The 12882-nt window shown below is 41.1% G+C and overlaps 1 protein-coding gene across 1 annotated transcript; it reads left to right on the plus strand.

Annotated features, from left to right (window-relative positions):
• The first annotated feature begins 11683 nt into the window (after nucleotides 1-11683).
• On the plus strand, nucleotides 11684-12625 carry LOC133767710 (olfactory receptor 9K2-like). The gene has a single exon (XM_062202146.1). It carries the CDS (start codon nucleotides 11684-11686, stop codon nucleotides 12623-12625), a length of 942 nt encoding a protein of 313 aa, XP_062058130.1.
• Nucleotides 12626-12882: the final 257 nt, after the last annotated feature.

Here is a 12882-nt window from a genome sequence, read left to right on the forward strand (position 1 = left end):
TCTGCAACTTTGCACCCTCACAAGCATAGTAGCTGAGAGTTCCTTTATGCCCTGCCTGCCCTGATAGTGGTGTTGGTCTCATAGTTTCAGGTCTTCACACCCAGGCGAAGCCCAGAAGAACGGGTGTCTGTGTGAGTCACCCAGCCCAGCACCAGTGTCTTTGGGCCTTTGAAAGGACAATGCGCAGCAACGCAGATTCTGTATGCCCTGCCTGAATCAGCACCAGTACCGCTGCCACCACTTTGGACCCCCACACAGACAGCAATGGGGGGGCTGCAGACTGAGCGAAACTCTTGGGCTCCAGGAGTGCCCTAGGCCCCTGTTTCTGCTGGCCTCCACTTGCAGAGAAAGAAGTTAGACAGGATTACCCTATAGTCTCACCTATTTGTGACTATAGCCACAGTAGACTATGAAGCCAACACTCAAAGATACAGGCTCAGAAAAACCCTTCATTTCATGAGAGTCATCTATAAAAGTGACAGAAAGAACTGCGCCACAAAATGTGCAAATATCAATGTAAGAACATAAGAAGTAGGGAAAACCAAAGCAATATCATGCCCCAGAAGGAATGTAGCTACACTTTAGGATCATACTACCGTGAAAGAGAGATTGAAAACAAGCTGACAAGGATTTTAGGGATCCTAACAGGCCCACAACTACAGGTAGATAATTAAAAAGAGACTGTGGAGGGGCCGGCACTGTGGCACAGTGGGTTAAAGCCCCAGCCTGCAGTGCCAGCATCCCATATCGGTGCCAGTTTGAGTCCTGGCAGCTCCTATTCTGATCCAGCTCTCTGCTATTGCCTGAGGGAAGCAGTAGAAGATGGCTCAAGTTCTTTGGCCCCTGCACCCACGTGGGAGACCTGGAAGATGCTCCAGGTTCCCGGCTTCAGATCAGCTCAGCTCTGGCCATTGCAGTCATTTGAGGAGTGAACCAGCAGATGCAAGACCTCGCTCTCTCTCTCTGGCTCTACCTCTCTCTGTAACTCTGTCTTTCAAATAAATAAAATAAATCTTTAAAAGAGAGAGAGAGAGAGAGAGAGAGAGGAACTAATTATGAGAAAATCAGGGAGAGATCTTGAAAAAAAAACAAAAAAGAAAACTTAAATAACTCAGTGAGTCAAATGAACAATACAGTGCAATTGAAGGCCCCAAGAACAGATTAGATCCAGCAGAAGAAAGGATATCTGAACATGAAGGCCTTTCCAGACACGATAGACCAATCAACCAAACAGTGAAGGTGGACTCCAAGCTCTCTGATGCATGGCTAAGTGAAGTACTAGAGCATGAGAGATTGTAAGGGAGAGGAGAAAAGGCTCAGAAAACAACAGAACACCATGAAGTCACGCTGACAGTGTCTCCAATCTGGAGAGTGATGTGGGCGTACGAGTACAGAAGGCCCATAGGACCCAAAATACACATGACCAGAAAAGACCCTCACCACAACACTTACAGTCAGATGCTCAAAGACACTCACAAAGACAGAATCCTAAAATTTGCAAGAAGTGCAAGGTTACCTTTAATGGAACTCCCATTAGTATAATGGCATATCTGTCAGCAGAAACACTACAGGCCAGGAGGGTTGGAATGACTTATTCCAAAGAAGTGCTAGCAAGAATACGTTAACCAGTGAGGCTAACTCATGAGTGAAGGCAGGGAAACTGAAGGAGGTCATCACCACCAAACCAGCCTTAGAACAGATACCATGGGACTCCTACATACAGAAACAAAGAAAGAGAACAACTGTTGTTAAAATATGGAGAGCATAAAACCCTTAAGAAAAGAAGAGAGGATATTCAAACTAAACAGAACAAATGCTAAGCATGAGTAAGTCATTCTTTATCACTATTTTGAGTTGAAATGGACTAAAGTTCCCAATTAAAAGATACAGACTTGGACACGTGCTGTGGCGTAGCAGGTAAAGCCTCCACATGCAGTTACTGGCAACCAATATGGGTGCTGGTATGAGTCCCGCCTGCTTCACTTCCAATCCAGCTCTCTGCTATGGCCTGGGGAAAGCAGTGGAAGACGGCCCAAGACCTTGGACCCCTGCACCCACATGTGAGATCTGGAAGAAGCTACTGGCTCCTGGCTTCCAGTCGGCCCAACTCTGACTATTGCGGCCATTTGGAGAGTGTTCCACTTCAAATTTAGCTCCCTGCTAATGCACCTGGGAGAGTAGCTGAAGTCAGCCAGTCCAAGCCATCTTGGCCATTTGGTAAGTGAACCATTGGATGGAAAACATCTCTCTCTCTCTCTCTGTATCTCTGCCTTTCAAATAAATATTTAAAAAATCCTGATAAATTCTAGAAATAGTTTTTAACTAAAAGGGATATTTTAAAAAACGATTGCAATTAACTTATGGAGATACTTAGGGAAGAATAACAACCTTAAAGTTTCAGACACATTAAGAAGTACTACAGCAGGGGGCGGAGCCAAGATGGCGGATAGTGAGGACCTGCGCCGTAGTTTGGGAAAATAAAGTTTCATAAAAGTGGAATTACTGTAGCCTCAGGAAAAGATAGAAGAAAAAAACTGCAGAGGAAATGCTTCCAGATCTAGTGGATGTGACACAGAGGACCTACAGGGAGCCCACCACATGGAAACTCAACCACGGGAGACCAGCCGCAGAATCTTGCCAGCGCGGGAACGAACGGAAGGTAAGACAAAGGCGTCAGAAACCTGAGACACTGTGGGGGGAAAAGCAGAGGCCTCTCTATTTACTCACCAAGCAAAACAAAGAGCAGGCACCATTTTACATATGTAAAGCGCCACCAAGGAGTTCACAAACTCAGTAACCTTGGAACTTTGGTGAAACTTGAGAACACATTGAGGGCTGCATAAACTCTTTGTGTGGTCCCAGGGGTAGATCAAACGAATACTCACAGAGGCCAGATTTCAACTACACTCAATTCCACTCATCTGTACCGAATAACTTCCCAAATGAGTAAAAAAATAAATAAATAAAAAGAGAGAGAGAGAGAGCAATCCAGCAAGGAGCAAGGGAGATAACAACCTGGGTGAGTCGCTTTTTGCACAGCCTTAAACCCGAAGAATCAAGCGGAGCTCTCTGGCCAGACCCATCACAGCCTCTAAGGATCCATCAAAGCAGACAGCCCACTTAGAGGCATAGTATAACGAGAAAAAAAACACAACAGCCAAAAAAAAAAAAACACATAAATTATCTCCAACATGCCAAACAACAAACATAGAAACCGAGGTAACAAGAGCAAGGAAGACACTATGATGCCCCCAAATGAACAAGACACCCCAATCCAAGATTATGAAGATGAAGAGATAGAGGAAATGCACGAAGCAGATCTCAAAAAATTGATAAGAACATTAAGAAGTTCTCAAAAACAAATTCTTGAACTACAGAAATCCTTAATGGACAAGATAGAAAATCTCTCTCGTGAAAATGAAATATTAAGGAGGAATCAAAATGAAATGAAACAACTAGTAGAACATGAAACTGTGATAATGACAAAAAACCACAATGAAATGAAGAACTCAATAGATCAAATGACAAATACATTAGAGAGCCTTAAAAACAGAATGGGTGAAGCAGAAGAGAGAATATCGGAATTAGAAGACAGAGAACAGGAAAGAAAACAGGCAAATCAAAGAAAAGAAGAAGAAATCAGAAATCTAAAAAATACTGTCAGGAATTTACAGGATACTATTAAAAAACCCAACATTCGGGTTCTAGGAGTTCCTGAAGGCATGGAGAGGGAGAAGGGATTAGAAGGCCTTTTCAGTGAGATACTAGCAGAAAATTTCCCAGGTTTGGAGAAGGACAGAGACATCCTAGTACAGGAAGCTCAAAGAACCCCTAATAAACATGATCAAAAGAGATCCTCACCACGACACGTCGTAATCAAACTCACCACAGTGAAACACAAAGAAAAGATCCTAAAATGTGCAAGAGAGAAACACCAGATTACTCTCAGAGGATCTCCAATTAGACTCACAGCTGACTTCTCATCAGAAACCCTACAAGCTAGGAGAGAATGGCGAGATATAGCCCAGGTACTAAGAGAGAAAAACTGCCAGCCCAGAATATTATATCCTGCAAAGCTCTCATTTGTGAATGAAGGTGAAATAAAGACCTTTCACAGCAAACAGAAATTCAAAGAATTTGTCGCCACTCCTCCAGCCCTGCAAAAGATGCTTAAAGATGTGTTACATACAGAAACACAGATACACGGTAACCAATATGAAAGAAGATAAAGGAAGGAAACCTCACAGCAAAAGATCACAGGAGTCTCAAACCATATATTAGAAAAAATCTTTGGCAAATGACAGGGCAAAGTTACTCCTTCTCAATAGTCACATTGAATGTTAATGGCCTGAACTGTCCAGTTAAAAGATACCGATTGGCTGATTGGGTTAAGGAACAAAACCCATCTATTTGCTGCTTACAAGAAACTCATCTTTCCAACAATGATGCATACAGACTGAAAGTGAAAGGCTGGAAAAAGATATACCATGCCAACAGAAATGAAAAAAGAGCAGGCGTAGCCATCTTAATATCGGACAACATAAACTTTACCACAAAAACTGTTAGGAGAGACAAAGAGGGGCACTATATAATGATTAATGGATCCATTCAACAGGAAGCTATAACGATTATCAATGTATATGCACCTAATTACAGGGCACCAGCTTATTTAAAAGACTTGTTAAGGGACTTAAAGGGAGACTTAGACCCCAATACAATAGTACTGGGGGACTTCAATACTCCACTCTCAGAGATAGACAGATCAACAGAACAGAAGATCAACAAGGAGACAGTAGATTTAAATGACACTATAGCCCAAATGAATCTAACAGATATCTACAGAACATTTCATCCTACATCTAAGGACTTTACATTCTTCTCAGCAGTACATGGAACCTTCTCTAGGATTGACCACATACTAGGCCATAAAGCAAGTCTCAAAAAATTCAAAAGAATTAGAATCATACCATGCAGCTTCTCAGACCACAAAGGAATGAAGTTGGAAATTAGGAACTCGGGAATCCCTAGAGCACGTGCAAACACATGGAGATTGAACAACATGCTCCTGAATGAACAATGGGTCATAGAAGAAATTAAAAGAGAAATCAAAAATTTTCTGGAAGCAAATGAGGGTAAAAGCACAACATACCAAAACCTATGGGATACAACAAAAGCAGTGTTAAGAGGAAAGTTTATATCAATAGGTGCCTACATCAAGAAATTGGAAAGGCACCAAATAGATGAGCTTTCAAGTCATCTCAAGGATCTAGAAAATCTGCAGCAAACCAAACCTAAACCCAGTAGGAGAAGAGAAATAATTAAAATCAAAGAAGAAATCAACAGGATTGAATCCAAAAAAAAAATTACAAAAAATCAGCCAAACGAGGAGCTGGTTTTTTGAAAAAATAAACAAAATTGACACCCCATTGGCCCAACTAACTAAAAAAAGAAGAGAAAAGACCCAAATCAATAGGATCAGAGATGAAAAGGGAAACGTAACAACACACACCACAGAAATAAAAAGAATCATCAGAAATTACTACAAGGACTTGTATGCCAGCAAACAGGGAAATCTATCAGAAATGGACAGATTCTTGGACACATACAACCTCCCTAAATTGAGCCAGGAAGACATAGAAAACCTAAACAGACCAATAACTGACACAGAAATTGAAAAAGTAATAAAGGCCCTCCCAACAAAGAAAAGCCCAGGGCCAGATGGATTCACTGCTGAATTCTACCAGACATTTAGAGAAGAACTAACTCCAATTCTTCTCAAACTATTCAAAACAATCAAAAAAGAGGGAATCCTCCCAAATTCTTTCTATGAAGCCAGCATCACCTTAATTCCTAAGCCAGAAAAAGATGCAACATTGAAAGAGAATTACAGACCAATATCCCTGATGAACATAGATGCAAAAATACTCAATAAAATTCTGGCCAATAGAATGCAACAACACATCAGAAAGATCATCCACCCAGACCAAGTGGGATTTATCCCTGGTATGCAGGGATGGTTCAACATTCGCAAAACAATCAACGTAATATACTACATTAACAGACTGCAGAAGAAAAACCATATGATTCTCTCAATAGACACAGAGAAAGCATTTGATAAAATACAACACCCTTTCATGATGAAAACTCTAAGCAAACTGGGTATGGAAGGAACATTCCTCAATACAATCAAAGCAATTTGTGAAAAGCCCACGGCCAACATCCGATTGAATGGGGAAAAGTTGGAAGCATTTCCGCTGAGATCTGGTACCAGACAGGGATGCCCACTCTCACCACTGCTATTCAATATAGTTCTGGAAGTTTTGGCCAGAGCTATTAGGCAAGAAAAAGAAATTAAAGGGATACAAATTGGGAAGGAAGAACTCAAACTATCCCTCTTTGCAGATGATATGATTCTTTATTTAGGGGACCCAAAGAACTCTACTAAGAGACTACTGGAACTCATCAAAGAGTTTGGCAAAGTAGCAGGATATAAAATCAATGCACAAAAATCAACAGCCTTTGTATACACAGGCAATGCCACGGCTGAGGAAGAACTTCTAAGATCAATCCCATTCACAATAGCTACAAAAACAATCAAATACCTTGGAATAAACTTAACCAAGGACGTTAAAGATCTCTATGATGAAAACTACAAAACCTTAAAGAAAGAAATAGAAGAGGATACCAAAAAATGGAGAAATCTTCCATGCTCATGGATTGGAAGAATCAATATCATCAAAATGTCTACTCTCCCAAAAGCAATTTATACACTCAATGCAATACCAATCAAGATACCGAAGACCTTCTTCTCAGATCTGGAAAAAAAGATGCTGAAATTCATATGGAGACACAGAAGACCTCGAATAGCCAAAGCAATCTTGTACAACAAAAACAAAGCCGGAGGCATCACAATACCAGATTTCAGGACATACTACAGGGCGGTTGTTACCAAAACAGCATGGTACTGGTACAGAAACAGATGGATAGACCAATGGAACAGAATATAAACACCAGAAATCAATCCAAACATCTACAGCCAACTTATATTTGATCAAAGATCCAAAACTAATCCCTGGAATAAGGAGAGTCTATTCAATAAATGGTGCTGGGAAAATTGGATTTCCACGTGCAGAAGCCTGAAGCAAGACCCCTACCTTTCACCTTACACAAAAATCCACTCAACATGGATTAAAGACTTAAATCTACGACCCCAAACCATCACATTATTAGAGAGCATTGGAGAAACCCTGCCAGATATAGGTACAGGCAAAGACTTCTTGGAAAAGACCCCAGGAGCACAGGCAGTCAAAACCAAAATTAACATTTGGGATTGCATCAAATTGAGAAGTTTCTGTACTTCAAAAGAAACAGTCAGGAAAGTGAAGAGGCAACCGACAGAATGGGAAAAAATATTTGCAAACTATGCTACAGATAAAGGGTTGATAACCAGAATCTACAAAGAAATCAAGAAAATGCACAACATCAGAACAAACAACCCACTTAAGAGATGGGCCAAGGCCCTTAATAGACATTTTTCGAAAGAAGAAATCCAAATGGCCAACAGACATGAAAAAATGTTCAAGATCACTAGCAATCAGAGAAATGCAAATCAAAACCACAATGAGGTTTCACCTCACCCCGGTGAGAATGGCTCACATTCAGAAATCTACCAACAATAGATGCTGGAGAGGATGTGGGGAAAAAGGGACACTAACCCACTGTTGGTGGGAATGCAAACTGGTTAAGCCACTATGGAAGTCAGTTTGGAGATTCCTCAGAAACCTGAACATAACCCTACCATACAACCCAGCCATCCCACTCCTTGGAATTTACCCAAAGGAAATTAAATTGGCAAACAAAAAAGCCATCTTCACATTAATGTTTATTGCAGCTCAATTCACAATAGCTAAGACCTGGAACCAACCCAAATGCCCATCAACAGTAGACTGGATAAAGAAATTATGGGACATGTACTCCATAGAATACTATACAGCACTAAGGAACAATGAAACCCAGTCATTTGCAACAAGATGGAGGAATCTGGAAAACATCATGCTGAGTGAATTAAGCCAGTCCCAAAGAGACAAATATCATTTGTTTTCCCTGATCGGCGACAACTGAGCACCAAAGGGAAAACCTGTTGAAGTGAAATGGACACTATAAGAAACAATGAACTGATCAGCTCTTGTCCTGACTCAAGATGTGCAATGTAATACTTTATCCTTTTTAGTATTTGTTGTTGTTGTTGTTCTAGTACTAGTGGTTGAACTCTGTAATTAACACAGAATTATTCTTAGGTGTTTAAATCTTAACTGAAAAGTGATCCCTGTTAAATTTAAGAGTGGAAAAAGAGAGGGAGGAGATGTACAATTTGGGTCATGCACAATCAGACTTGCCCCAAATGATGGAGTTAGAAATGTGCCAGGGGATTCCAATACAATCCCATCAAGGTGGCATGTACCAATGCCATCTCACTAGTCCAAGTGATCAATTTCAGTTCACAATTGATGGCTCTGATAGGTCTAAGAGTCAAAGTTATCACACAAACAAGACAAGTGTCTGCTAATACTAACTGATAGAATCAAAAAGGGAGAGAAAAATCCAACATGGGACGTGGGATACACAGCAGACTCATAGAATGGCAGACGTCCTAAACAACACTCTGGCCTCAGAATCAGCCCTTAAGGCATTTGGATCTGGCTGAAGAGCCCATGAGAGTATTGTAGGCATGGAAAGCCAAGATACCATGGAAAAGAAAAAAAGAAGACCTAAATGAAAGATCTCTGTGAGTGAGATCCCAGTGGAAAGAATGGGGCCATCAAAGATGGAGGTACCTTTCTCTGAAGGGAGGAGAGAACTTCCACTTTGACTATCACCCTATCGGAATAAGATCGAAGTTGGTGAACTCTAAAGGCTTCCATAGCCCTGGCAACTCATGACTAGAGCCTAGGGAGATTACTGACGCCATGAACAGGAGTGTCAAATTGTTAAATCAACAACAGAAGTCACTGTGTACTTACATCCCATGTGGGATCTGTCCTTAATGTGTTGTCTAATGTGCAGTGATGCTATAACTAGTACTGAAACAGTATTTTTACACTTTGTTTCTGCGTGGGTACAAACTGATGAGATCTTTACTAATTATATACTGAATCAATCTTCTGTATATAAAGATAATTGGAAATGAAAAAAAAAAACCTGGTGTTAAATTGGAAGTGGCATAGAAAATTAATTAATTTTTTAAAAAAATATTATGTAGGATATCTGTCTTTAATGTGCTGTACACTCTTATTTAATGCTATAACTAGTACTCCAACAGTATTTTTTTTTCACTTTGTGTTGCTATATGGGGGCAAACTGTTGAAATCGTTACCTAATATATACTAAACTGATCTTCTGTATATAAAGAGAATTGAAAATGAATCCTGATGTGATTGGAAGGGGAGAGGGAGTTGGAAAGGGGAAGATTGTGGGTGGGAGGGAAGTTTTGGGAGGGGGAAGCCATTGTAACCCATAAGCTGTACTTTGGAAATTTATATTCATTAAATAAAAGTTTAATTAAAAAAAAGAAGTACTACAGCATTAATTTTAATCTAGTCTTTCAGTTGCAGTGCTATTAGGAAGTTTTAAATATAGGTTCCACTCTCTTGTCAATATGTTTATTGGAGAATTTTTTATAATTATAATTATATTGAGTGCTATTATATCTTGCATTGCATTCTCTTTTAGTATCCAAATATAGGAACAAATAGAATTAATGAATCATTATCTGACTTTGAGGTAGTGATTTAGAGGGCATTAGCAATAAGAGGAAATATGTCTGACATCAAGAAATAGGAGCAGGGGCCGGTGCCTTCGAGCAGTAGGTTAATCCTCTGCCTACAGCACCAGCATCCCATATGGGCCCCTATTCTAGTCCCTGCTGCCCCTCTTCCAATCCAGCTCTCTGCTATGTTCTGGGAAAGCAGTAGAAGGTTGCCCAAGCCCTTGGGCCCCTGCACCTGCGTGGGAGAATGGGAAGAAGCTCCTGGCTCCTGGCTTCAGATCAGTGCAGCTCCAGCCATTGTAGCCATCTGGGGAGTGAACCAATGGAAGGAAGGCCTTTCTCTCTGTCTCTCCCTCTCACTGTCTGTAAATCTACCTCTCAAATGAATAAATAAAATCTTTTTAAAAAAAAGAAATATAAGCAAACAATAATTTGGAGAAATGTTTGGTTTTTTAAATTCATAGAAAATATAGCTTACCATAAAACGTTAAATGTTCAGCTACTTAAAGCTTTTCTGATAGGATGCAAACTTTATAACCTATTTCTCTGTGCTTGATGACATATCTGCTGTGATAATTACCTGAAAACTTTTCACATTCAGTTCAGTCCAAAGAGGCTCCCCAAGGGATACACAGTTGGACAAGAAAAGATTTCTTGCATTTTGATTGTTATTAGATTCTCTGTTTATAGCCGCATTTCCACAGTCCTCCTGGGCAACAGCCCTAGAGCCCGCGCTGCTGTCTCCATAATTGACTTTATGATTACTTCTCTCTCAGTGGAATCCACCAAGAAGATGAAAAAAAAAAAAACCTGATGTTGGAATATCCTGAAAAAATAAATTCACAAGAGTAAACTAGCCAAAGCTTCATAAACAACCACTGTGGATACCGTGGCAAGTCATCACAGAGCCTGGATGACCCACGCTGCTATGGTACTGAGACACCCATGTTCCTGCTGTGAGATGCAGCTTAAGATACATAAAGCGTGCCAGAATCCAGGGAAAGAACTTTGCTGTAGATGTATGCCCTAAGTTTGCTTGTACTCACTGATGAGTAAGATCCCTTTAACTGATTCAGCTCTAGTACAAAGGAATTCATTTGGAAGTTCTTCCAGGTTCTCTCTCTACTTTAGAAGCAGGGTAAATTATTAAGGCATCTTTTAATTAATGAACTATTAATGTAAATTAAGTGTAATAAGGAGGCAACAGGATGCATTTATTTAGGGAATGGCCTTAATCTGGATAGTGAATACCTGGAAATAGCTTAAGCTACTTTTATCTTTCGGAACTTAATGATGGTTGTATGCTATTAATTTAATTTCTTTGTTTACTCTGCTTCAAAGATTGCTTCAGCAGCAGTGGAAAGTAAATACATCAAAGTAAAACAAGGTAAGCATACTTTTGAAATGTTTCTTAATGAAATGTTACTTGATGATTAAAGCCCTGACTTAGCTATCAACTACAATGGCCACAAACATCCTGCTAGCAAATGCATAATACTGCTATTTTAGAATATATATATATAATACTGCTGATGCATAATACTGCTATTTTAGAATATATATAATACTACTGCCTTAAGTACAGACAATCCTCTTACTATAAATATATTAAGAAGAGAAATTCAGACAATGTGTAAAATTAAGCAATAAAATTATGCTACTTTATTGCTAAAATGCCCGAAAAAGCATGACTTCAACACAAAAACCAAAGGATTTGTTTCACCACTTGATAGAAATGCAACTTCAGGGGCTTGGTAATATCTAAGCTTTATTTTTGCTTCTTCATGATAAGAAAATCATTCAGCATGCATTACCTAACTAGCTTGTACTTATTTTATTGCTACATTCAAGACAACAATCACATCACTGGAATCAAAGTGTGTTTATTTTCCCTGTGCGTCTCAGCAGGTGTCCGCCATGGGTGACAGGGGAGCAAACAACCACTCCGAAACCAGCGACTTCATCCTTGTGGGCTTCAGGGTCCGCCCGGAGCTCCACGTGCTCCTCTTCCTGCTCTTCCTGCTCGTCTACACCGCCGTCCTCCTGGGGAACCTGGGCATGCTGGCTGTCATCGCCACCGACCCCCGGCTCAACACGCCCATGTACTTCTTCCTGGGCAACCTCTCCTTCGTCGACCTCTTCTATTCCTCGGTCATCGCCCCCAAGGCCATGGCCAACTTCTGGTCGGAGAGCAAGTCCATCTCCTTCGCGGGCTGCGTGGCGCAGCTCTTCCTCTTCGCCCTCTTCATCGTCACGGAAGGCTTCCTCCTGGCGGCCATGGCCTACGACCGCTTCGCCGCCATCTGCAGCCCCCTGCTCTACTCCGCCCAGATGTCCCCGCGGCTCTGCGCTCAGCTGGTGGCCGCGTCCTACCTCTGTGGCTGCGTGGCCTCGGTTCTCCTGACCAGCATGACGTTCAGCGTACCCTTCTGTGCCTCGCGGGCTGTTGACCACTTCTACTGTGACACTCGCCCGCTTCAGCGGCTGTCCTGCTCGGGCCTCTTTGTTCAGAAAATGGTGTCCTTTTCCTTATCCGGCGTCATCATCTTGCCCACCATCATAGTCATTCTCGTCTCCTACGTGTACATCGTGTCCACGGTGCTCAGGATTCCCTCGGCGGAGGGGCGCAGGAAAGCCTTCTCCACCTGCAGCTCCCACCTGGGCGTCGTGGGGGTGCTCTACGGCGCTGTCTTCTTCATGTATCTCACGCCGGACAGGTTCCCCGAGCTCAGTAAATTTGCCTCCTTGTGCTACTCCCTTGTCACGCCGATGCTGAATCCCTTGATTTACTCTCTGAGGAACAAGGATGTCAAAGAGGCTCTGAGAAGACTTGTAGAGAAGAAAAGTGCTCTTCTCTGATTATTATTTCTCTCCTACCAAATGTTCTGTGGCTGTTTGCTTCATATCTCTCGTGGCCATTAATTGAAGTTATTCTCCTGAATATCATAAAAATACAACTAGCAGATTTTCCCATGTGCTGCATCTTTTCCATTAATCCTGAAATTTCTGGTTATTGGAGATGACTTTGATGTGAGGAATCAGTTTTAATGATGAAACTTTTCACTTTTCTCCAATAAATTATATTTACAGAACTGATTTGTATGGTAACTTGTTGA

This window comes from Lepus europaeus, chromosome 10 (genome assembly GCF_033115175.1).
Source record: "Lepus europaeus isolate LE1 chromosome 10, mLepTim1.pri, whole genome shotgun sequence".
Classification (NCBI taxonomy): Eukaryota; Metazoa; Chordata; class Mammalia; order Lagomorpha; family Leporidae; genus Lepus; species Lepus europaeus.

Excerpts from the sequence above, each read along its gene's own strand:
- LOC133767710 (XM_062202146.1), top strand. The coding sequence starts at position 11,684 with ATGGGTGACAGGGGAGCAAACAACCACTCCGAAACCAGCGACTTCATC.